The sequence below is a fragment of the Notechis scutatus genome, chromosome 4 (genome assembly GCF_049901735.1).
Source record: "Notechis scutatus isolate UNSWTSFEM ecotype Mainland chromosome 4, rNotScu1.2, whole genome shotgun sequence".
In the NCBI taxonomy this organism is placed as follows: Eukaryota; Metazoa; Chordata; class Lepidosauria; order Squamata; family Elapidae; genus Notechis; species Notechis scutatus.
In genome coordinates, this window is record NC_142012.1 from 23,209,015 (window position 1) to 23,236,960 (window position 27,946).

At 35.3% G+C, this 27,946-nt stretch overlaps 1 protein-coding gene across 3 annotated transcripts in view; it reads right to left on the reverse strand.

The window, feature by feature from the left end:
- Nucleotides 1-6,081: 6,081 nt before the first annotated feature.
- The window catches only part of TBCK (TBC1 domain containing kinase), a 92,643-nt gene continuing 70,778 nt past the window's right edge, over nt 6,082-27,946 (reverse strand). For 2 of the 3 annotated variants that reach the window (XM_026668655.2, XM_026668656.2), the window contains exons 24-26: nt 26,354-26,529; nt 20,228-20,387; nt 6,082-7,345 (exon numbers count right to left, since the gene is read on the reverse strand). In XM_026668655.2, coding sequence (XP_026524440.1) covers nt 7,235-7,345; nt 20,228-20,387; nt 26,354-26,529 — 447 coding nt within the window. In that variant the 3' untranslated portion in view covers nt 6,082-7,234. Of the gene's footprint in view, nt 7,346-17,509; nt 17,591-20,227; nt 20,388-26,353; nt 26,530-27,946 lie in introns of those variants that run through there. The other variant, XM_087962938.1, reaches the window with a different exon arrangement.

Below are 27,946 nucleotides of genomic sequence, written 5' to 3' on the forward strand. Positions count from 1 at the left end.
GTATCTCATCATGCCTCCACTTTTAAAATTTGCAAGGCAGCAGATTCTTAATTATTCACCTGAAAGTTTGGTGATATTGGCTCCAGACACAAATGCTACAGTAGTTTTTCCCAATCTGGTGCCAAGATATGATGGGCTAAAAATTACAATTATTATGGCGGTTGGAGATAATTCAAGATATTATACAGTATATCCTGAGGAGTCCAGTTTAAGTTGCCAAAAAAGGGAAAAAACTGAAAAATCGGTATGCTTGATTGTCATGAAACCAAGGGAATGAAGTGAAACTGAAACACATAGAACAAATGGCAACTTCAAATCTCAACAAATAAATGCTCTGTCCTACTGTACATATTGGCAAAAAAATCAGAAAATAAAATACAGGCTGAATAGTCAAGACCTTGTTGATGATCCAAACTCTGTCAAGGACCTTGGAATACTCATCTCTAATGATCTAAGTGCTAGAGCCCACTGTAACTACACAGCCAAAAAGGCATTAAGAGTTGTTAACCTAGTCTTACGTTGCTTTTTCTCTGGTAATATTACACTAATAACTAGAGCATAGAAAACATTTGCTAGACCAATACTCAAATACAGCTCATCAGTCTGGAACCCACATTACGTATCTGATATTAACACAGTTGAGAAAGTCCAGAAATATTTCACAAGAAGAGTTCTCCACTCCTCTACTCATTGCAGAATACCTTATGCCACCAGACTTGAAAATCTAGACCTAGAAAACCTAGAACTACGTCGCCTTCGGTCCAATCTAAGTATAGTATATAAAATCATACATTGCAATGTTCTACCTGTCAATGAATACTTCAGCTTCAACCATAACAATACAAGAGCAAACAATAGATACAAACTCAAGGTTAATCGCACAAAACTTGATTGCAGGAAATACGACTTCAGCAACAGTGGTCAATGTCTGGAATACTCTACCTGACTCTGTGGTTTCTTCCCCAAACCCCAAAAACTTTAACCTTAGACTGTCTACTATTGACTCACCCCTTTCCTAAGAGGTCTGTAGGGACCATGCATAAGTGCACCAATGTGCCTATCGTCCCTGTCCTATTGTTTCTTTTATTTTTCTTATATGTATCCATGTATTCATAACTATGTTTTTACTTATACCTATTATCTTGTAAGCAATTGACAAACCAAATAAAATAAATAAATAAAAAAGAAAAAGAAAAAAAGAGCGAAGGAATTATATTTGTGTGCTACACCATGATTTATAACTATAGTTTGTAGAATATGTTGGGTTTAATATAATATTAAGTCATAACTCATGGTTCATAAATTCAAGTGTCTAAATTTGTATCAATTATTAATTGCTGAAACAAAAAAAATGACCCATGGAATCTCTGCATACAATATACAATTTAGAAGCTGTACAACTACAATCTCCTCTTCTTTCTTCTATTTATTTACTGCATTTATTTACTTTTTTAATTGCTCAATGCAGTTTACAAGACTTCTTCCTTTTAATACAAATAATAGAATAGAGAAAACTTTATTGGCCAAGTATGATTGTACACATAAGGAATTTGTCTCCGATGCATAAGCTCTCAGTGTACATACCATCAAAAATGATAAATCATGACCATAATCATAATACAATTATCTTTTTATTACATAGCAACTTTTAATAAGTGCGTGTTGAGTCTGGTCTCTGGGTGTTATGTGAATTTTGTATGTGTATACTGTGTATATATGTACAATGACAACAAAGTAGTGTTATTATTATTTATAGAGATTGACCAGCAATAAATCACAAAGTAATCTGCAGCCCAACATTGTAAGTGGATCATAAGCTTCCTAACAGACAGGAAGCAGCAGGTGAAGCTAGGCAGAATCACATCCGATACCTGTACAATCAACACAGGGGCCCCTCAAGGCTGTGTGCTATCTCCACTTCTCTTCTCCCTATATACCAATGACCATATCTCAAACGATCCATCTGTTAAAATAGTGAAGTTTGCTGATGACACAACAGTGATTGGTCTCATTCAAGACAACGATGAATCTGCATACAGACAGGAGGTTATACGACTTGCCTCCTGGTGTAACCGGAACAATCTGGAACTGAACACACTCAAAACTGTAGAAATGGTGGTAGACTTTAGAAGAAACCCTCCCATACTACCACCTCTTACAATACTAGACAACACAGTATCAACAGTAGAGACCTTCACATTTCTAGGTTCTACTATATCACATGACCTAAAATGGACACCTAACATCAAAAACATCATCAAAAAAGCACAACAAAGAATGTTCTTTCTGTGCCAACTCAGAAAGCTCAAACTGGCCAAGGAGCTGCTAATACAGTTCTACAGAGGAATTATTGAGTCTATCATCTGCACCTCTATAACTGTCTGGTTTGGTTCTGCAACCCAACAGGACAGACACAGACTTCAGTGGATAATTAGGACTGCAGAAAAAACAATTACTACCCACCTGCCTTCAATTGAGGACCTGTATACTGCACGAGTCAAAAAGAGGGCTGTGAAAATATTTAGACCCCTCACATCCCAGACATAAACTGTTTCAACTCCTTCCCTCAAAATGACGCTATAGAGCACTGCACACCAGAACAACTAGACACAAGAACAGTTTTCCCCCCGAAAGCCACCACTCTGCTAAACAAATAATTCCCTCAACACTGTTCAACTATTTACAAAATGTACACTACTATTACTGTTAATCTTCTCATCACTCCTTATCACCCATCCCCTCCCACTTGTAATTGTAGGACTGTAACTTTGTTGCTTGTATCCTTATGATTTATATTGATTGTTTGCTAGTATGATTTGATTGCTTATTGTACCCTATGACTATTATTAAGTGTTGTACGTTACGATTCTTGATTCTTAACGAATGTACATTTTCTTTATGTATACTGAGAGTATTTACACCAAGATAAATTCCTTGTGTGTCCAATTACACATGGCCAATAAAGTATTCTATTCTATTCTATTCTATTCTATTCTATTCTATTCTATTCTATTCTATAAAGGTGGATACGCCTATCCTATAATATTATTTCAGTATTGGAATATTTGGTGATTTGGCCTTTGCTACACTGTATTGTCAACTCTGTACGTTTCATTACTGTGTGTGTATGACAGCCATCTTCGTAAGCCACCTAGAGCTAGAATTCACAAGTTGAGAAGCCACATAAGTTATTAAAATGTATATAATACAAATAAAAAAAGCACTTTCTAAAATCCTTCAGCTCTAGGAATTTCAAGTTAAAATATGGAGGCTGTCAAATTGGAGAAAAAATTGGCTAAAATTAATGTAAATTTAAAATAGACAGTTGTTAAAATTTACACCAGTTCCGATCATCCTTGAATATCTAGATTTTGGACCCATGACAGATGTCTCCAAAATGCCAGAAAATAAGTAGGCTAATTACAGACTACAAAGAATTAACTAAAGATTATTTTGAGGGGTGGAAGCAAGCAATTCCATCTAGTAATAGTAAGGTAAGGTAAATCTTCTTAATACCCTGGGTTTTATAATAACCATTGCCTCTGATTCCCCAGATAGTAACAAGTTGGTTATTGTAGCTAATATTAACAATTACCCACTAGAAGAAAGATTTATTATGCTACTTTTGTGCTCAGTGGCGCCAGAGTTATGTTCTAAAACTAGAAAAAAAAAAGATAAAATTTTTCCCTAAGAGAAAGGTGGAATCAGTGACTCATGCTGGAATCAGCTTACAGTGTCACTTCCAGGTAACTACATATTCACTAGAAAAACACGTCCTTTGATAGTTGAGGGAACATGCTTTGGAATTCCTGGAGGATAAAAGGGATATCCATTTCTGTTTTGCCTAATAATTATTTTTAATCTTACTTTTATATTTAGAAAATAAAAAGAATCAGAGGTATTGAGGTAAGATGCATTGTATGTTTTGGGTTATCTAAGTACAGCCAGCACCATTTATCTTTTGTATTGTTTAAGCAGCAGGAATGAAATCACAGATTTTCCAGCTGCCTATGTTTTAAACTTTTTAGGTCATTTAGAGTTAGGATGACATTATATTTAGAGTAGACCTATTAAACTAATATACTTCATTTAGCAAATTTCAGTAGATTTATTTTAATAATGATAACGTCTGAATCCTGCTCTGTATGTTTTTCTCCCCAGATCTGTCTGGAGATGTGATAGCATCTATACTTGCTTAGGCTTAGAAGAGGCCTAAGCAGTAAGTCAACATTCAGTCAACAGCAGTAATAAAATATGCTGAAACTTTTCCCGAACAGCTTTGCATTTTCTAAGCATGTTTCTGCTTAAAATGAACTATTGAATGGGCATTTTCTTGTCTTCATCCTATCATAGCTTCCACTGGGATGGGATGTTGGTTGATACAGGGGTCTGAATAATGAAATCTGTTTGTTTTTTCCTCTCCATTTTTTTTTGAAAATTTTATTTGGGTTTTCACAAAAACAAAATACAAATAAAACATCTTTTTTGAAAATAGCATGGTCCCAGGTTATCACTTCTTCATACAGACACAAAACTCAATTTCATGCTCATTTTTATATTCTATTCCATATCTTATTACCATTTTATATTTTCTACATAGTTTTTCCCTTCTTCTAATTTTCTCAACTTTGTTTTGATTATCTCAATTCAAATCATTATATTTATACTTTTGTCTGTCCTGTTACAATTTCACATTATCTTTTCTTATTAAACAAATTTTTCCCTGTAGTTACCAATTAGAGTATGAAACCTTTATATCCTTTAATTTTATCCATTCAAGCTCTTATTTAAGCTTCAATGTATAGCTTTAAGATTATAGCATTCAATATAATACATAACTTCTAATCGAATTCTGCTTGGTACATTCTTAAAATAGACACTATATTCTTAAAAAGAAATATATATATATATATATATATATATATATATATATATATATATATATATATATATATATATATATATATATATATATATATTTATATATATAAAACACATTCCATTCCAATTCAATGTCTATCATTAATATGCATTAAAATCTTAACATATATTAACATTTTTCAATTGAATATCATATCCTTGAGAACACTTATAAACATTAAAATCTTAACATCCATTTTAGTTAATTCTTTTTTTTCCATATTTCTCACTTATATTTTTTATAAATCATTACTAATAATTAAAATGTTCCCTTTTAATTCTCTCAATCATTTTAATTCATTTATTTATTAACAAACATCCCACTGCATTACAATAAATATTTTATCCATCATCATATTTTCTAAAGTTATTTCTATTTGTAATATAACAAAGCTATCTTATGTACCTTTGCAGAATCCCTTTTACAATTAAATTTTCACACATTGCCTCTAAACAAACTTAGGTTACAATCCTTATATCTTTTCCCTGTTTCTCCATTTCTTGTTTCTGTCTTTTACAACTTCTTTTCCTGGTTCGGGGTGCTCCAGCGGCGAGCACGGATCGAAGCCTCGGAGAGACGAGGTTTCGGTTTGTCACCGAAGAAGCTCAAACCGGAAGTCCCTATTTTTCATACATAACTGACTTAGTGAAACATTCTGAAGTTCCTTGTGAAGATTATTTTCTATTTAATTTTTATGAACCTGACCGGAGGTAAAAAAGAAGTCAAAATGGTAGTTGAGGCAGTTTTATTTATGCATTTATAATCCCACCATTATTATATTGACAAATAACTCAAGACGGTGAACATATTTTACACATCTTCCCCTCACATTTTCGTCGAAAACAACCCTGTGAGGTGGATTGGATTGAGAATGAGTGACTGGCCGAAAGTCACCCAGCTTTCATGGCTAAGGCTGGACCTGAACTCATGGTTTTCATCTTTCTAGACTTGTATCTTAACCTTTACATTAAACTGGGTCAAACCCCAAACACTCTGGAAGTGGACACATCCAAGTCAAATATATTTATGATGCAATAAGACAATTTACTACTTACATGTCTTTTATGGATAATCTGAAAACTTCCAATATTCAACTTCTCTTCTGAAACAGAGTATTGACTATCAAAGTCTCAATTAAAAAAAAGTAAAATCAGATTCAATTTATGGTAAATATTTGACATTTTATTTTAATCTTATTTTTTTCATGAAATATTTAAACATAAGTAAGTAATTTACTTATGTTGGGAAATAATGTTCACCATATCCAATGGTATTCTTACATAAGTGTCCCAAATTAATAAAATGAAAAGTAACACCTGAAAAACAACAACACCTGATGACTCTGTGGGAGAAATAAATCAATATAATGATCTTGCATGAACTCTATTGTTTACACTGCCATTTAGGTTTTTCAAATCATACACTGTTCTGGATTGTAAAGGCATTCCAATCTATTTATTACTAAGCACTGAAACATTGATTCTTTCATACTTTCCATAAAATAAATAAAAAACCACAATTTAAAATGGTTAAACACTTTTTAAAGGCAGTCTCTTAGTGAGAAAATTATCAGGTCAATTTCAATTTTTTGCAATGATGAGGATTCACAAAAATTCACACACACACACACACACACACATATGGTTTCCTCTGTTCTTGATTAGCAATGCTAATATTTACAGAAACAATATTTCAAATGTAATAGTTAAAAGTTTATTCTTTTACAGATAATTTTCAAATCACAATATATTTAAATTTAACAGAATTAAGACTATTTCATGACAACTGCTGCACTATTACAGCTGTAACAAACAAGAGATGGTAAGTTGTTTGGACAAATTTCTATAAAAATATTCTGTTTAAAGATTCAATAAGTCGGTTCTGAAAGCAATTTCTAGTCCCCCCCAACTTGATTTTAAATATTCCATGGTCCAGAAAAACTAGTAAGTCAAATTAATTCTTGAACTGAAATAATTATATTTTAAATGTATCAGCAACTCAAATGATATTGTTCATCCATATAATTTCAAACTCATAATTTGAGTTAATAAGTGCAGATTTTATATATACAACAGCTTTTTTTCTCTTGCTGGATAGACAAAGCTCAATTGACAATTCTTAGAATTACATCATTTTAATGCTTTATAGCTTCTTCCAGTCAAGGTAAAGTTCTGTAAAAAATGATAAATTGAAAAAAACTACTTAACTGAAAAAAATGCCGTAAACAGATACAATATTTGGGGCATGAGCAGAATTAAAATGTTGCTGTACTCTTAAGAGAAGGGTGTTTGGAGATACTTCAAGCTTTTCTGGTCATATTTGTGGAGAAGGAACTGTTAGAAGACCTGTTGGTTTGATTTTGTTTATACCACCATCCAGAATGCAAATTCTTGGATATTTATTTTTCACCAGATGAGCTGTGAACTGAAGTAGAAATATTTTACGTTAGAATGATGCATATATATTGTTTCAATACCTGACTTAGGACTACATTTTTTGTTGCTAAGTGAGACAGTTCAATGAATTTTGCTCTATTTTACAACTTTTCTTGCCACAGTTCTTAAGTGAATTGCTGAACTTATGAAGTTAATAATACGCTTGTTAAGTGAATCTGGCTATACATTGAGGACTACCTATATGCAACTATATAAGAAAAACTAAGGTCTAAGATTAAACTTACTACAGCTTTTGCATACTCCTATTATCAAAGAACAATCTTTACTTACTAAATTATTCCTAAGTAATCTTTATGTTTGTTTTATACAGGAAGTACTACAGAACCTTTACATACTTTTTTCAAGCTGAAGTGATTCAGTTTTAATGAGTCTTCTACCACCATCCTATTATCACCCACTTTATCCATACATAGTACTTGTAGAGCAAATGTGTTGACTCACTTCCCACTTGAAAATTATCCTGAATGTTTAACGTTTGCATGCTTAGATCTGGAGAACTGAATTTGAAGATACATAATTTTTTTTTAATTTGACTGATTTCAATTTATTCTATTGGAACAGGAGTGTCAAACTGATGTCATGGTGGCGTCAACATGATGTATTGGGATTTTTTACCCCTTTGCTAAACTGGGTGTGGGCGTGGCCAGCACATGATGCATCCGGCCCATGATCTGGGAGTTTGACAGCCCTGTATTAGAATATGTTAATGCTTTATTATATTTATTTAATATTTATATATGTATTTCATTAATTTATACCCCATCTTTATTATTTTTTTAAATCTCAAGACAGTGAACATACTGTACCCATGAACATTGTGTACTGTACCTTCCTCCTCCTACTTTCCTCACAACAATTCTGTGAGGTGAGTTGTACTGTGAGAGATTGATCCAAAGTCACCCACCTGCTTTCATGTTTAAGTGGGATCTCTACATTCAGTTAAAAGCAGACCAACATGTTTGTTTTCAGTGATAAATGTGTAAATTCAGAAACAATACAAATATTTTCCAAAGCAATGGGAAATGTTGTTGACTTTCAGATTTCACTATGAATCTTATAATTCTTATAACCAATATTCAATTGGTAGACAACATGTGTTATTACAGCTTTTATGGTTTTCTTTTTTATATAATTTTCATTAAGTATTTTTATAAAGTTAAAAGATGAACACCAAGCAGTACAAAAAGAAAGAAATTAAGAAAAAAGTGTTGAAAGCAACAGAAAGAAAAACAAAACAAAAATACTTAAGTGATTTCCAATATTCTCTTTTTTTTTAAACAAATTTTATTCAGTTTTTCACATTAAAAACAAAAATCTCTTTTTAGTGGACAACATATTTCCGGGTCATCACCTTTACATACAAATATGACAGCAATTATACATTCATATATGCATACTTAATTCTATTATTACCTTTTCTATTCCTAATTTTCAGTAAGGAGAGAAACAAACACATTAATTCTAGCCTCTTTCATTAATCTCAATCGAAACATCTTTTTGTTTCATTTCAATTATTTCAAATATAATCCTTTAATATTTATTTTAAAAATAAAGATAAACAATATGTGTTTGTCTAATAATAATAATAATAATAATAGTTACCAATGTCTCTCCTTGCTTTTAATAGTCTATATTAACTTATTTAGTTGATTCTTTAGTCTGTCATATTCCCTTTCAATTACACATTCTTTTTATAAATTCTAGATTAATATAAATTTTAACACTAAAGAAAAAAAAACAAGTATAGGTTTCCCCTCTTTTACTGCTTTGAGTGTGACACCTCAATGATTAAAATATACCTTTATTCCCTTATCTTGATTCCCAATAAACCATTATTTTTAAGAAGTTACAATAATAATTACATCTTTTCATTTGGATTCCGCAGCATATTTCCCCCCCTTAATTTTTAATAAAAGTTATCAGTATCTATATTACCCTATGCTTCTCCTCCCCTTCTTTTCCCCATATCTTTTCTCATTCCAGTTTATATCCCTCTCTTTCTTAATATCTTCCTTTCCCCTTTTCTGCTGGGTCTTTCTGCCTTTCCCGACTTCACAGGTATTCCCCCTTTTGATTGCCTTCTTTTTAACCTTCCTTCTTTCTCCACTTCTTTGTAGTGTTCTTTGTGTTAATTGTCTATTTAAAATGTCTTCTCCTTGAATCGACTCTTCCTCCTCTGAAGCTCTTTCTTCTTGTTCTTCAATCGCCATTTCCATTTTTTCTAACACAGAGCAAAGTGATTCGCCTCTTTCCTGTAGTAATTCTCTCATATTTTTAAGTTCCATTTTTAATTCACGAAGAGATATCATCATTACACACTCTTGTATTTTATGATCGTTAAAGTCCACAAAAAAACCACTTTTACTTTTCTTCTTTCAATTTTCTAAAGTTCTCAATTATTCCAGCCAAGGGTCTATACCAAAAACACCAATCAATCCCACAGTCAGTCTTTCCTTGCTTTTTTCTTTATTCTGGTTCTGCTTTTACTTTCTAAGATTCTTACTTTGTTTCAATATTTCTTTAGTGTTATATCTCAAGTTTTTGTCAAAAGGTGGCACTCTCCATTATACAAAGTCTTCACCTTTTCCCCCTATTTTTTTGTTTAGGGTTTTTTGAACCTCAATATTCCAGCACAGTCCAGTCTCCAATTTGTAAACTTTATTATTATTATTATTTGACAATCTTAAGTCCAGCTTTATTTTATGCCTGTTTATTCCCAAAATATTTTAGTCCAATTTAGTTAAATCTTTAGTTCCAGCCTCTTCCTTTCCCGGTTCGAAGCCCCGCTTAGCTGTCAAAAATATTTTCTTTTTTCTTTTCCTGTCCCTTTATAATTTCGCCGCTCACTTTTCTTTTCTTAAAAATTCCATGTTACCTTAATCCCGGGGTACTTTTGTTTATTTATATTGCCCAGTTGTCCCGGTTCAGATGTTATCCACCTCTTTCTTCCCTCCTGCACAAAGCTTAGTCCAGCTGAGTCCTCCTCTTCGGGGTGGCCATTTTAAACCACCGCTGCAGTCGTCTTTGGGGGGAAAAAGACCAAGCCCAGGAGGGGAGATGTGGCTCCCCTCAACCTGGCTTGCGGCTTCCCCTTATTCTGCCGCCCCTCCAAGGCAGCTTCAGCCCCTAATCGTAATAATCGGGGCTCTCCAACAAAAGAGCTCGGACCATAGCCGCAGTCGCGATCTACGGTCCGTCAGCGAGGAGGCTCTGCCTTCTTCGTGATTTCCAATATTCTTTAAAGCAGTTATACACATATTTGAAATAGTTTTCCCCCTTCTAATTTACATAACATGGTTTTATTTTTGCCATATTAACCCCTCCCCTATTATAGTTTTCAAGAAAATAGTCTTAGTTTTTGCCTGAAAATAGTAGGAAAATCCTTCATTTGCTTAATGAAAGTAATGGAACCCCAATTCATTATAATTCTAGAATAAGCTCATGAGGGAGTATCTCCCATATCTATTTATAGTTGCATCACAGAGGAAGCTTTATGCCTCCTCTGTGATGCAACTATATGGATAATCATTTTAGAATTGATCACATAATTCAGCTATGATGTTAACTCATGTTAAACCATATTCTATAATATTTGTAGTATATAATATTAAACAAAATCCCTATGCAGAGCTGACAAAAGCAATACATGCCTATTTAAACTAACAACAAAAATATTTTGACCTCAGCTGACAATTAAAAAGGAAAAGCAGTACAAAAACTACTGTAAATCTATGGTTTCTCGATCTGAAAACTAGGGATTAGTTTGCCTTAAACAATAAAGATATAATTTTGTTATGTTTCATAATAAATATTTTTGTGTTGAACAAATACAAGATAATATCTATTGGTACTTGATGAAAGCTAAAAGAAAAATCCTTTCAAAGGTTTTCATGTAAGTCTTTGGGGACTGGAGATATAGTACCATGATCTATATCTAGCTGTTACTTGTATAGGCAAGTAATACAGCTGATAACAGTCAGAGGTAATTGTTCTTAAAAGCTTTAGTGAAGAAGAAAGCCAAGGAATTTTGGCATCACTCTTCTTATTTAACTGGGGCCAAATCAGTACAGGATAAACACAGCAGGACTTTGTGGCCAATAGCAAGAAGAGCTTCAGAAGATCACATTTGTGGGGTAGGGGTACAAGATGAACAGGCCAACCTTGGAGCTCTTTTCTCGTTCTTTTCATGAGAAAGTCATTCCTGTCCCCAAACCCTAAAACTATCTATGAAGGGTCTATTTATATATACTGAGCATCAACATGTTAGGTCTATGATGTTAAACTATGCAATTAGCAAGTTACATTAAGCCATAAATTGTCATTGCAGAGATAAGCAAGAAAGGCACCCAGTCATAAGGAATGAGAGATAAATCACAGTGCATATTTAATTCAGCAAATTTATTTTGCTATAAGCAATTCTGTTTGTTAATGGATGAACTATATTCCAATCTTTTGCTGTTTTTGTGAGTCATTCAGTTAGAATTTAGCCACAATCTCTGTGTTCTGCATGTGTAATGCTGTAGTGAAACTGAATTTGGGGTTCTTCTTCCTTCTCCTAGATGCTTAGGAGAAGAGAGGAAGGGAAGGCACTTAGATCAACATATCCCTGATCATTCATATATATCAGAGGTGTCAAACTCAAGGCCTGCGGGCTGGATCTGGCTGATGATTTTGGTTGGATCTAGCCCATGTGGCCATCCTGGAAACTGTAAGGGGCTGGCCTGCGTCACTTCGGCCCAGCCCACGCCATCCCGGCATGCATGTGTGTTTCCCACCCCCTGCCTCACCTCACTTCATGCTGTGGGACGAGCCTCCCATCCACTGCCCCACCCAACAGAGACCCCAGATTCAGGGGTGGGATTCTACAGGTTCGCACCTATTCGCTAGAACCGGTTGTTAACATTCTAAGCAGTTCAGAGAACCGGTTGTTAGAAGAAATTACTGGCCTAATCCTGTAAGGAAGGCAGGAAGGAAACATTCTGGTGTTGCTTAAAGAAACTGCCTCTCCGTTAACCCTTATTACATTCTTGGCAAGACTAGACTTCCTGTCTCTGGAACTTCTCTGGAGTTTTTTTGCCTCCTTTGCTGGTACTTTGCTTGTGTGGAGTGACCATTCAAAGTTACAATGGCACTGAAAAAAGTGACTTATGATCATTTTTCACACTTACGACTGTTGCAGCATCTCCACAGTCTTGAGAGGCCAGGAGAGGAGATGCGTGCCTCAATGTGAGTGATGTTGAGTTGGCCACACCCAGCCAGTCAAATGACCACTAAGCCACACCTACCAACTAAGCCACGCCCACAGAACCGGTTGTTAAAAAAATTGAATCCCACCCCTGCCCAGATTCCCTTCTCAACCCTGCCTGGCCCCCACAATCACCAGCCATGTGAGCGATGTCAAGCTGGCCACACCCAGTCAGCTGCAACCATCCCAGCCCCGCCCCTCCTCTCCCCTCCGACCACCAGAGGACAACCACAATGTTGATCCAACCCTCAATGAAATTGAGTTTGACACTGATATATATCATGGTTTAGCACAGCCTGTCCAATCCAAGGCCTACAGGCTCCATGAGGGCCTGAACAGCTAGTAAGGTGGCACCACAAGATCGCAAACTTTTAACACTGTATGATTTTTAGTGATTGTTATCATATTACATATATTTATATGCAGCCCAAGACAATTCCTCTTCACTTGATGTGACCCAGGCAAACCAAAAGTTCGACATGCCTGGCATAGCATATCCCCCAAATACTAAGTTCTATTTTTCCAAAAGGCAACTGCAATTGCCGATGTCTCATAAAATCTAATGAATCTTGTGCTGTGTGGTTGTTCTTTTGCAATGCCTAAGTAATTGATGGAGCTTTGACAAATGACCCTTTTAGAACTCCTGAAGAGATGATGAGCTCAAACTGCCATCATGCTGGGAGACACATAGCAACAAAGCAGATGAGAATCTGTGACAACTGGTCAAATACGGTGTTTGCTAGCTGGGTGGTCTGGGGTAGGAAGAAGAAATACTAAAGGCTTGATTTGAAAAAAGAAACGTAATTGAACATTTTGACAAAAAAAAAAAAAAGACAGATCTTGCAAAAACAATTCAGAAAACTATGAACTGGGATGAACAGACATGAAAGAAAGAGTTTTGTATACCTGCAGCTTTTTCATATTTTCATCTGGAAATAGAAAAAAAAACTACCACTAGTACATATTAACGTAAATACCATTCCATAAAATAGGAAATATAATAAATCAGATCTAGGCTTGATCTAAAATACTACTGAAAAAACAAAAAGAGAAGAATTGAGACCTTTATGCATATGTAACATTTCCTATTCAGTTTTTGAGGGTGGGGGTGGGTAGGAAATCAGTTGCATTTTTCTATCACCTAGCTTGCACATGGATGAAGGGATATATGCTTAAACAAGAGAAACTGTCATCATAGGATTGCATTTTTCACATTAAGGTATTATTGAATCAGTATGTTATTATTGCTAATTTATTTTTACAATCTTTAATACAGGGTCTGATTTAAACAATATAGAACCTAAGGAACATAAGGAAAGCAACAGCAATGAACAATATGACTTTATTTCAATTCTATATTGAAAGGTAAATTAAAAACCAAAAAGTTAAATGAAAACTAGGGTCAAAGGTGAATGTTCTCTAATTACTGTTGCTAAGATAATCTGTGAATGTGATCAGCAGCCAAATTTCTGACAAGTTAAACAGCAACAGAGCATGTGAATAATCAAAGAGACTAAAATCAGAATAGTGATAGGTCATTTTCCAGTACTGTTTGATTTCTTACCTCCAAGGTCAGAACATAACTCTTACATTGATTCTTTAACAAAACAAAAACTTAAAGGGTTATTTCTGGCATGTATTACCTCTGGCTGGAGGGGAAGAAAGAATCATTCCAAATATTTACATTTTAAGTTTCATATATACCTCCTTTAGAGGGAAGAACCTTAGTTTTCCATTGCAAAATTATAGTAGTAAAATAGGAAAACTTTCCATTATAGGTGTGCTTCAGAGCAGAGGAATTTAAGTTTTGCATAAATAAAAGGATTTCCCCAAACCCATATTTAAATCATACCATCTTTGTAGACACAAAGAGACATAAAATTATATATTTCTCTTCAAACCCTCTAGATAAGCTAAATTACAGGTGGAAAAGGGAGGGAGAATTTTATCACCAAGTATTCTAGCTTCTTCTTACAGTTAATTCTTTTTAATGAGCCCCTCCAATCATGTAGCTTTGGGGGAGAAATGTTGAAATAATATATTGCTTGCTAGGTGTTTTTTTTTCTGTAGATGGGAGACAATATAAGTATCTTATGGCAATCTATGAGACTACACTACAGGATTTAATAACTCTGCATTCTGTGATTAGCAGCACAATTCAAATGCCTTAAATTAGTTTTCACTTGTAATTCATTAAATCCTGCACTTATTCCTTGTCTTGGGATTTATCTTGCAAGCTACCATGACATCCAAGCCTACCATGATAAGTTAAGCTGAATAGAGAAAAATGAGTTGGTAGTTGCTGGGGAGGGAGTATATAGCTACTACTCCAGCCTTCTAGTGTCATAGATAGAACCAGAAAAGATATCAAAAAGGTGCCCTTTCTTACAATTCTGTGAAAAAGGATGTACCCCTTTTGGCTTTTTTAAACTTTTGCATTATCTTTGGCACTGAATGTTACTAAACCTTCATGCGGGTTGTATTGATGCATAAGGGAACTGCACCAAAGTTTGGCCTTTGATTCGTATTTTGATAGACAAAGTAGTAGTCCGTTTATTTTAATGTTGCAGGGTTTATTAGTTTTTGTAAGTCATGTTGAGCAGTATTGAGTGATGTTGAATTCAACTGAAGTGAATACTTTATTTGGCCAAATGTGATTAGACACACAAGGAATTTGTCTCCTGTGCAGAAGCTTCAGTGTACATCCAAAGCAACAGAGTAATGTACTGTAATCATCATGATCATCATATCATTAGGATGGAGTAAAGAAGATAATACATCCATGTTACATGTATAAATATACATGGACAATAGACAGCACTATGAGAATTAGGTGTTTGGCAGAATGAGGGCATGAGGGAAAAAACTGTTCCTATGTCTAGTTGTTTTGTCATGCAATGCCCTGTCCCAAAGGAAGAAGTTGTAACAATTTCTCCAAGATGTGAGGGGTCTACAGATATCTTCTCAGCCCTCCTTCTGACCTGTGCAATATAAAGGTTTTCTATGGAAGGCAGGCTGGTTGCAATTTTTTTTTTTTTTTTGCAGTCTTAACTATCTGTTGGAGTCTGTACCTGTCCTCTTTGGTTGCTGTACCATACCAGACATTTATTGATGTGGCCAATAAATTGAAGTAAACAGAAATTTTATTTATTTAATATCATTATGTGTGTCTATATGTTTTCAAGTCAGGGTTGAGTCCTGGTGACTGCCTGGACTAGTTCTTGCAGTTTTCTTGGCAAAATTTATGAGAAGTTATCATTGCCATCTTCTTGGGGTTTAGAGCAGAGGTCTCCAAATTTGGCAATTTTAAAACTTGTGGACTTCAACTCCCAGAATTCTCCAGCCAGCATAGATTTAACACAATGTTAAAGCATAGCTAGCTGGAGAATTCTGGGAGTTGAAGTCTACAAGTCTTAAAGTTGCCAAGTTTGGAGAGCCCTGGTTTAGAGAGAGAGAGAGAGAGAGTAATTGGCCCAAGGTCACTCAGCTGGCTTTTGTGTCTAATGTGGAACTATAATTCACGTCTCCTGGTTTCTACCTTGGAGCCTTGACTTCCTACATCAATTTGGTTCTTGCAACAGCATTTATACTTTGACCCAAAATTAACTGATTCTGTGAGGTGCACAGAGCAAACCAAAAGTAGACCAGCTCAGAGTTAAAACAATGAGCATAACGTAATAGATGGACACTCCAAGTGGACTAGAACTATAAGCTGTAGCTGTGTTGCATTTATAATGTAACTGCTATTCAGTCTTTCTTAGTCCTGTCCTGGGTTGTTGTTTTTTTGGTGTCCATCATTACACTTACACAATAGTTTAGCTTTCCTACACCATAAAGATGACTGGAAAACTGGTTTCACTGCTTTTCCCCATCTGAGGGTGGGGGTGGGGATAATGCAAGTTTTAAGGCTGAATGTAGACAACTATATGGCTTCCAATTGCTTCCACAAGTTTTCAGCTTTTGTTTTTACAAGTGAACTTGTAGGGGGAAAAGAAGCAAAAAAAAAAAAAATTAAATAGAGTTGACTGTATGTTACATATTTATTTTTACATACATACGTAGTCAATAAGATGCTTCCAAATTGGACTTTCATTCTTCAATTATTCTGCCTCATGGATATTTTATAGAACAATCTCTTCTATTTTAACCCTTCCCTTCTTACCACTTCTATTTCCACCCTCTCTCTGCCCCCAAAAAGAAAAGGTCACGAGAACACAGTAATCCTCTGTTTAGAAACATCCATAAAAAGAGGACGGTAGAATGAGAACGACACAATGTTAAAATAATTCAATAAATTAATAACTTTTGCAATTGCAACTCTCCTCTTCTTAAAATCCAATTAATTTAAATATAAAGTTCCAAAATATGAAATTAATCTAAGGAAATGGGGAAAGCTTGCAAGAACACTGTTATATACATTTATTTGTCTTTCCTGAATATGCCAATATGGTTTTTCATATATAATTCACTTCAAAATATTTCTATAGGTGGTCTTAACTTATAACAATTCATTTAGTGACCATTTGAAGTTACAATGGCACTGAAAAAAGTGAGTTATGACTATTTTTCACACTTACGACTGTTACAGCACCCCATGGCCATGTGATCAAAATTCAGACACTTGGCAATTGATTTATATTTATGATTTTTGCAGTGTCTTGGGATTATGTGATCACCTTTTACAAAACAGAAAGCATTAAAAAAGTTTCTCAGATGTGGCTTGGAATTTAAAACAAGTAAAAGCAATCTAAAGGAGTTCAACTCTACAAACATCAAGGTAATGAGTGAGATAAGTAGTAAGGAACAAACTATGACAAAAATGCACTATTTGTTCACTCGAGATAAAAGAAACATTCCCTAAATTCTCAACTGGTAAGGAATGTACCCCTTCCACTCCATAATTTCAAGTAGAAACGGCAGGTTAAAAAAAAGACTTCAGCTCACAAGCATTTTAAAGTTCCTATTAATCTAGGTAGATAGAAAATATGATAAGAAAGAAACCTACCATACAGTAAAATCAAGTATATTATTTTAGATTTGAGATCTACTTTATGGATTTATTTTTTAACAAAGTAGACACATTTTCAAAATAATCACTCCACTCTTGCAAAGCACAAAAATCTCAACATTATCGAAGATTGTAATAAGTGAATTTTGTAACATTCATGCTATTTAGTTAGAATGAAAAAGTCTATGAGTCTTTTCTTAACAGGCTAAAAACACATCATCACTATTGTCAGAGGAGAGGGTCAACATATACCTTATCTCCTTGTTATCATTCGGCATTCACTTATAATATACTTATGATGCTTGTATGATTATAATTGTAATACATATTAAACTATGGGAAAAAATGAAGTACCTGCTGTTTATATACTGTTTCTCATCTTAGCTTTCCATGATTTATGTTAACTTATGCAAATAATCAGACAAATATAATTTTCAAAAATCTCCGAACCTTTTAAAACCTTTTACAGATGTTTCAAGTTTCTTATCTTAGTAATAATGTTTTGTTATCTGCTTTAACTAATTGATCTGGCCAACTGACAAGATTCATGACTTCACCTTGACTATTTATGCTTCAACAGATAACCTATGTCTGAAACTTTACAAAGCTGTTTATCCCCATGGGGACTTCTGTAATTCTATAAAAATAAACGTTCCCAAACAACTAAGTTATGTATAATTGGAAAACAAGAAGACAACACATTTTGTGGAAGAAGTGTGGCTTCAAAAAGTCTGCACCATATTTACAAATTTTGAAATATTTCAATTTCTTGTAGCATGTTCTTTTCCACCCTTTAGTGGATTTCACTTACTGGTTAAAAAACAAAACAAAAATAATTGTTTTGGTTTTCCCATGCTCAGCTATGAGAGTATGTTGTTCTATTTTCTGTTCTAACTCTGGGTTATCTCCACAATAACCTCAATGAGATTGACTTGGTTCCAGAGTTGGATTAGCTGATTTGGCACACACTAATGAATGCTGCTATGTGTGTCTACTGTGTAGTATTGTTATTTTGGGCCACTGACCCAATAATTTTCCACTGAAAATGTGCTTTAAAGTTAATTTCCCAGTACTTATGATGCTATGAAACAAATGATTTTCTTTAGTTATCAGCTAAATGAATAGTTCCCACATGGAAAGGTCACCAAACATATTTAAAAATCAATCAGTTTTATAGAAGGAAGAGATGCATTTTTAGGCCAGGAATGTGTCATCCTGCCTTATTTCATCATCAGAATTTTTTAAAAAAACAACCGACACACATTTTTGGGGAGATGAAATCCCATCAATTACACTTCTAAAAATATACTAGCAACCATTCTAATGGAATTATAAAATAATATATTAATTATTTAAAAATGACTCCAGCTAATGACTTAGAAACAGGTAATTAATTTTTACAGGGCAAAATAAATGAATGGTGATAAAAAGTTCACACTCCCTAAGCGCCAGTGGTTATAAAAACAGGGTAAAATTCATTTGTTTAATCTTCACTATATCTGGAATGGGCTTGAATTCAAGAACCTGTTGTTTCTAGAATCACAGAACAAAATTTCTAAATGTTACTGTCACCAGATTAAAAAAGTTAAAAACTGGCTATCTCTTTTAAAAGAAGAACACTTCTTATTAACAATCTTATCAGTTCAAATCAGAGTCCCCTTATTTGTTGATTTAGTCTTAATACTCAGAAAATAATTAATGTCATAAATCACATCACATAAAGCAAGTAACTTACGTGTATATCCAGTCAATCAGTTCCTGATACTGCTCTGATGGACAGTCTCAAAGGTAAAACTGCTGTGACACTGGACAACTTTCTTTGCTAATTTTGTAATTTGTACATCAGGGTCCCCAACCCCCCATTCCATGGCCCAGTACCAGTCCACGGCCTGTGGAACTGGGCCACACAAGTGGCAGATGAGTGCGTGAACCTCCATTTTTGAAAGCGGTGGATACGCACAGGGGTGGGATTCAAATTTTTTAACAACTGGTTCTGTGGGCGTGTCTTAGTTGGTGGTGTGGCTTGGTGGTCATGTGATTGGGTGGACATGGCTTGGTGGTCATGTTATTGGCTGGGTCATGTTATTGGCTGGGTCATGTTATTGGCTGGGTTTTTTCTCTGTTACCTCATGAATATTACATTGTGTTTTTACTATATTACTTATTATACCCATGTTTTCCTGAAAATAAGATCCTTTATTGTATTTTTTTGCCACCAAAAAAGGCACCACGTCTTATTTTGGGTGGGGTATGTGTTCCACTGACTCACCTCACTTGCGTGCCCCCAACCTCTTTTTCGCTGTCAGAGGCTTTCAGGAATTTCTTCTACGCTGGCAAGACTTTCCTGAAAGCTTCTGCAGCTGATAACAGAGCTCCGGATCAATCTGGAACTCTGTTATCGGCTGCAGAGGCCTTCAGGAAAGGCCTTGCCATATGCAGAAGAAATGGGCCGGCAGGGCAGGTGTCGGAGTATGCAAGGTCTGGCTGCAACACATTTTTACATTTGTAAATTGTCTGTAAAACTGCAATCCAGGTACTGTACTATTTACCAACCCTTGTTCTGAACAATAAACATACTTTCTCCCCAAGCAACTTACCTGTGCTGCATTCTTTGACACGTGTCCTACTATCACCACAACTCTCCCTTTAAAGCTCTGAAGTGTGGAAGTCGCAGGGCACTGGATGAATTCTCCTTCAGCAGTAAAAGCTGAACCAAATGGGATATTAATACTTCCTGGTATATGTCCACGATTAAAACTAGACAAAACATTTTAGTTAAGGAAACAGGAGGAGGAGGAGGAGGAGCACAAGAGCAAAACATTACAACTGTTGCCATATATTTTATTTATTCAATTTCTATAGCCTCCCATCTTAGCAAGTGACTTTGGGTGGCTCACAATTCAAAAGCATATATTACAGTTAAAAATCTTAAAAACATTTTAAAACAATAAAAACCATTAAAACACTAAAAAAACATACCCAGCATTAGACTGTAGCATTCTCCTGACAACTAATGACCTGGAAAAACTCTGGGAGGAACCCTGTCTCGTTGTGATTCTCCCCTTAAAAGCAGCATTTACGTGTATACTGGTTAATCAACATAAAGATAGGAAACTAAGCTACTGTATTCCGTGCCAGAGTTATTTTGCAGCTATCACTTATGGTTTTCATAGAACACCAGATAAAGGAAGCCCCAACAAGAGAAGTTCAACCAAATTCTGCTTCAACCAGAAACTGTTTTTCTACAAATGATAACTAGAACAAAGGAAATTGTTACGCTAAAACAGGAGTAAGCAACTCTATTAGAAACCTGGTGCTTTGGATTTCTTATAGGACTATGTAACTTAGACATCCACCTGCCAAAGGGACCCAAAGGTATTTAACCTCATCATATCTAGGAATACGTGATTCCCCCCGTTTTCTCTTTCCTCCTAATGACTCTGCATGCAACTCACTGGTTTTTGCTTCAGCAGATTTGCTCTGTCTTGCATAGTTTTTACTGATTTTCAATTTGTAAAAATTCTGACGCAGGCCCCCTTTCTTTAAAATACATAGCTTCCTATAACCAAGTAAAGTTATTATGGAGTTCAAGGTGACTTTTCAGAGCAAGGGAGATGAAGTGAGATCCTTAGTAACTGATGAAGACTCTGGGCCATAACTTTCCAACTTCTGTGTTAGGATCTTTAAGATGTAATCATAGAAATACTGGCTGACAATAAATTCCATGGGTAATAATGGAGGTTCCTTTTCAATATTCATGTATAATATTCACCATTAATATTGTTAGGATCTTTTTCATTCTTATGTTAAGTGTAACAATCATGCTCTCCTCTGCACTTGTACAAGGAATATATTTGTAATACATGTTACTAAATCTGATGTGTTTCTAAGGTTTTTTTTTTTAAAAAAAAATACCTACAGTTCAGCTTCATATTGAATGGATATTAATACAGGTTTTAATATTTTAAATTGCATGTCATTTTGCATTACTATTCCTATCTGACTATAAAATATTACAAACAAGAGTACATTAATAATGCTTGATATTCCAATTTCACCTACTGAGCACAGATGGTTTATGTGTTAAAAATCAAGGTAATGACTTTTCATTCAAGTTATTGCAACACTATGATAAATTCTAAAATCCCTTAGGAAGGCTTACAGCTAATCTAGGATTAATACTAGTTTGAATACCTCTTAAAACAACTTGTGTAAGCAGTTCCATTTGGATGACTGTCAAGATTATAACCATGAGGAGCGTAACAGCAACATTTGCTTGAGATCAACAAAAAGCTGACCCATCCCACTAGTTAAAATAATTCATTAATTTCATCTAGCTCAGGGCTGTCAAACTCACGGCTCGCAGACCAGATGCGTCACGCGCTGTTTAGCAATGGGGGAAAAAGTCCCGATATGTCACATGACTCTGCCGTGACGCCATGAGTTTGACACCCCTGATCTAGTTGGAGGGAATAATTCTTTTACTTTGGAGAACTACAGCAAAATTTTCAAATAAATCTACATCTTTATCATTGATAGTATAATAGTGATTAAAAATAGGAGAGCCCTTTCTGACAACTGTATCAATACATCCTTGATAAAAAGAAAATCATTTATGTTCTGTTTCTGCAATTATTTTAGCACGTCACTGTGCATGCTTTTGAAATGTTCACTCCAATCTTATACGGCATCTTAACCATTCTAGGAGTGAGCTGACTATAAGTAGCAGAAATAGACCCAACAGAACTAAAGGACTGTTAAGAATTTCACTGAGATCCTCAACAAAAGCAATGAAATACCACTGTCACTTTTGTAACATAATTAGCAAACTCTATTTTTTAAAAAATGCTGACTACTGCAAAAGAAATCACTTAAATGCTATGCTCTTATTTCACTTACATTATCCTACACCATGCCACCTTTTAACATGAAGAAAAAAAATAATTCTCTATAGCTTATACCTGCAATACAAATCAGATTATTTTTAGCTTAGCTTCCAAATATTTTATATGGCAACCACAACTAAAATAAGAATAGAAGCTCCAGCTTGTTAGGTTTGGCCTGATTTTCCAATCATTTTGTTATTAATTATACTATTTCTAAATGTGCTGGATGAAAATTATTAGGCGTGAATACAGGTGTAATCAAAGTACGAGATGATGACCACAATTAAACTTTAATCACGAAAGTCAGTAACACTGACTCAAAAATAATGGCTAAATTATTTGACTGTGTGGTTTGGGTAGAAGCACACCATATCTGGGTTCCAAATCTCTATATGAGCACTGATATAATAGTATGTTGGAAAGATGTTTGGAGATAGGAGGAAGAGCTGTAAAGTAGGCAACAGTCAAGTAAGAGCACCTGAGACTGCAGAAGAAATGGGGAAGTGGCAAACATCTCAGAGACCGAGTTTTTTTGGATTACAAAAGTAAGGTGGGGGAAGGGATGTACTTTCGGACTTGTAAGATTATTTTAATGACACTTTACAATAAAGATAGACTGAGCATTCCTCTTCCTGCTTCTTTTTGTAATACCTCAAAGGGCTGAGATGAAAACATAGACATATAGGACAATGAGACTCCCATCTAGTGGTTGACTAGATGTGTGCAGTTTACATATGGTATCCAATAAAAACAAGTTTATGAGCTTTGGAAATTGAATCTCGTTCTTATTTTCCAAGCAATTGCCTAAAGTTTCATAATGCTTCATCAAGCTGAGTACTATTTAAACTGCCTGGAGACTGTATGGATTGACCTTTTGCCTTCTGTTGTAGGTAAGCTTTTCATTTTAGCTGAAAAAGCTTCCAGATAAAGCTTTTATTGTGAAATGACCTGCTTTTCCTTAATAGAATTTTATTCCAAAATGTTTTCCTATTGCTTCTTCCAACTTTTCCCTATTTACATAAAAAAAACTTTTTAGATAGGAAGAGAAATAGCTGCACAATACTTTTATACTGGTAAAATTAAATTATTCCTAAATCAGGAAATGTTTTTAATTTTTTTAGACTGTACTAAGACATGCAAAATTATAAGTAGGATTCTGGGCCTGAGAAATCTGTAAGACAGTTCTATTGTTGAGAATAAATCATCTTTTGCCTTACACCACAGAAGCAATTTTTTTCACTACTGTGAAAACAGCACTTGGCTTTCAAATGAATTCCAGGGAGTACATCCCAAAAAGTGGGAAGAGCTGGGAAAATTAATTAACATTTAATTTGGGTTAACCGAACACTGCTGGTGTGATTATTCCTTATGTCTAATTAAATATAATTCATCAGAAAATGGGGAACTCTTAGGGTTCCCAAGGATTGCAAGTTGTAGGTTCTTGTTATAAGTAGAACAAACAGATTCACAGTTAATGAGAGAAAAACAAAGTGGTCTCTGTGAACTGAGAAATGCCTTCTGTGCTTGGGACATAGTTCTCCGCTGTCTATGGAATTAAACTCCCTCAAGATACTGCTTCTTTTTGTAGTACTTCCTATTTTGGGTATATTTCACTGATCTATTAAAAGCCTACCTCTGGGTTTAACAGCAAATCTTACAGATGAAATGTTATTAACTATACACACCCGCTATCTTGGCAAGAAAAGCTGCCTGTTAATTTCAACAAAGAGTTATTAGAACTGCTCAAGTTTCTGTGAGATTTTCTTTTTTCTTTTTTAAGTTTTTATTGGTTTTTAAAAACAAACATAAACAAACAAAACATAAAAACATCAAACCATCTTCTATATATGTACATACAGTGTGCCGGTTGGTTTACAAATTGTTTTGTGCTTCCATTTCGTAGTCTGAGATTTTCTTAACATGTCGTGCAGGCAAAATTAAAAGCTTTCCTTATAAATGAATCTGGCTTAAAAAGATTAAACTACTGCCAGAGAAAAAGCTTCAGAAAACTAAATAATGAACAGCCAATAGACTAACACAGTGAAGCTTGGCCTTGCAAACCTCAACAAGCACATGAATACATATACAGAAAGAATAGTTATACGTGATCACTGTTGTTTTAGTAAGATAATAAAACATACTGAGGGTTGGGTTTTGGCTTGTTTTCAAGTCATGGCAATAAAGGTGTGACTAAGAAAAGGGTGTTTCAATTTAAAAGTAATTCAGTTCTAAATGTTTCTAAGTCTCTAGCACTAAAAATAAAATTATCAGTTCTAATTAATAATACCTGCCACAAGAAAGAACACAGGATTTCTCATTGGGTCTTACTGAAAAGCAGACATGTAGGGTCTGAGAAGATATGCTGAGTAATGGAAGCTGTGTGGAATGAAGGAAAACTAAGTAACTGATAGAAAGATAATAGATAATCCAGAACCTAGGGGAGAAATGAGAAAAAATAGGATCATAGTTTTTCTTAATCCTTTCTTGGATAATATGAATTGCCCAAGAGTTTCAGTAACCATTGTTGCAGTGAGTGAAGGAAAGTAGATTTGTTAGCTATTTATACCTGACATAGAAGGGAGCATAAAGTCTATTGGTAGTATTGTATGGACCTTGTCTTGAAACTTCCAAAATAGTCCAGTTGTTAGACTTAGGGATGGAAAAGACATTCTACATTCAGCCAAGGATTTCTATATTAATTTTTGCAAGCCACTATTTATGTATTTATTTCTCTATCACGTTTACATAGAGTTTACACCAGCGGTGGTATTCAGCAGGTACTGACCAGTTCTGGAGAACCGGTAGTGGAAATTTTGAGTAGTTTAAATACCACCTCTGATCAGGGGTGGGATTTTACCAGTTTGGACTGGTTACAGCTGGTTTGCCGAAGTGGTATTTCAACTGACAGGCTGACCCCTCCCCTCCCCTCCCTCCCCTCCCAGGAGTCTCCATGCGGCCCATTTTCGATGGAGGTAAGTGCAGGGTCTGCGCAGAGGCTCTGGGAGGGGGGGAAAACCAGGCTTTCTGGAAATCTGGAAATGAGCCTGTTTCCGACTTCTGGAGGGCCTCCAGAGGCCGGGGGAGGCTATTTCTGCCCTCCCAGGGCCTGGGGGAGGCCTCTGGACCCTTGGGAGGGCAAAAACGGCCTCCCCTGGTCTCTGGAGACCCACCGGAAGAAGGAAACAGGAAGTTCCAGTAGGTCCCGCCCACCATGGCCCCACCCACCCAGCAACCAGGCAGCGAACCAGTTGCTGGGATTTTTGAATCCCATCCCTGCCTCTAACTGGAGATTTTACAGTATCTTTCCCCTGTCACACCCACCAAGCCACACCCACAGAACCAGTAGTAAAAAAAATTGAATCCTACTACTGGTTTACACATGACTCTGGGATACTGCTCATCTCAATGTATCACACAAGGTTAATAGTATGGAGATAAAAAACCAAGAAATACTTAATTTGGAGTTGTTCTTGCTGTGGTCTGTTATGTTTTACTCTGTTACAACTCTCTAGCATCACTGATACTAGGATAATTAATTCTGTTTCAGGCTGGTATGTTTGTTTGTATTTTTGTTGTTGTTAAAAATGAACATAGAAAAGAGAAAGTAAAGGTAGATTGTCTTCTCCTTGATGTCTGATTTTCTAAGTATTGATGCCCCTCCCCCCCCCAATAATGGATTAAACATAGTTCAGTCCGATGACTCCCGATCAGTGATTCCTCCAATTAGTGGGAAGTTTTTCTCCCATTTCTCATAAAATACTTTTTCGACCAGAAACTGTGACAATGACAAAAACAGTGAGAAATGATTAAGCCACGACTTTCAGCATAGAAGGATACTCATCACTGTTCCGAATGTCAACAATAAGCAACTTTGGTTTGGTCGACTTTGTCTTCTTTGTTGGCGTTTTAGAATGGCCAGGTCCTGTCAGGTCACAGAGGTCGATCAAATCTTCAGCCGAGATTCGTGGTGACACTTCAGATTTCAGATCATTTAATTTGATAGAATCTCTAGACTTTTCAACGAAGAAATGAAGTACAACAAAAGTTATTATTTGCATTGACCATTTCTGTGAGTTTGTGAACATTCTGTAAGGAAATTTATTTCCCCAACTATCTGGCAAGCTATGTGTCATGACTGCCACTCTTCTCCAATAGCCTTTTTCTGGAGGGGAGGCATGTCATGGCCACCATTCTGCTTCTTGCTTCGCATCGGATCTTGCCAGCCTGACATTTGCAACAGGGGAGGGGAGAGATTGGAATGTGGGTAGTTAAGGCGGGGTTGGGATTGGAGCCATGCGGGCCCAGAGTATGTGTTGCAGTAATCCAGTACAAAGTCAGCAAAAGGAATGTGGAGGTAGGAAAGGCGTGAACACAGGGTCAGTGTCCAAACAACCTGAGAACTTTAAATTGGACATTGACTGATAACAGGAGGGTGCCCAGGGAAAAGGGGAACTTAATTGCATTTTTTTCATGCCAAGCCAACAGATTCTACCTGCTCATCTAATCTGTAACCACTTTGTTCTCAGTAAAGTATACTCTTGGGGAAAAAAATAAACCAGGAGTCTTGTGTTAATTAAAATAAGTGGGATGGATGAGATTATGACTGTTCTATCTTTCAATTTTATGTCACAATTTTCCTCCAAAGCCCATGGAGACTTAATAAATCCAGTATCTCCAACTTTTAAAAACAATGTTAGGCAACTTTCATTTAAACTATAGCTTTTAATTGCTTAATAGCATCTAATCAATATTACTTCTACACTGTATCTACATTATATTACTGATACTTTGTAGATACCCTGCAGCAGATTTGTTAGTTTGGTCAGTCAATAAAAGTGGCTTAACCAAGACTTGAGCATGTTTTTTAAGTTGGTTCCTTCATAAATAATATTAACCACATCTTAAGCAAGAAAACAATTCAAAGCAATAGTATCTTTTTAAAATTCTATTTGCTCTATCATTCTGACATTCAATATACATATCCAAATAAATTAATTCTAGATGATTCTTTTTCTTTTAGAAATACAGCTTATTATATATTGTATTGTCCTAGATACTTTGGTGGAGAGAAAAAAAATTATGGCTTTGCACATGGAATTTGTTTAAACTATACATACAAAGAATATGGCTTGACCTGACTATGAATTTTAAAAACATAACCTTGGGCCATGTCCCTCAAGGAGAAGGAGAAAGTGAACAATCTGGTGAAAACAATTATTAAAGATGGCTTTGTGGGTACAATTCGGGTTTCTTGTATTCCTTTAGTTCATGGGGCTCACAGGGCACATGGAGTCTACAATACTCCCAAATTAAAATGCTACTTAGAAATATTTAACAAAGTAGAAATACAATAAAACCAGGCATGATATTCCCCTCTGAAAAAGAGGCCAAAAGAGACCCCCCCACCTCGCGCCAAGAAATCGCTGCCCA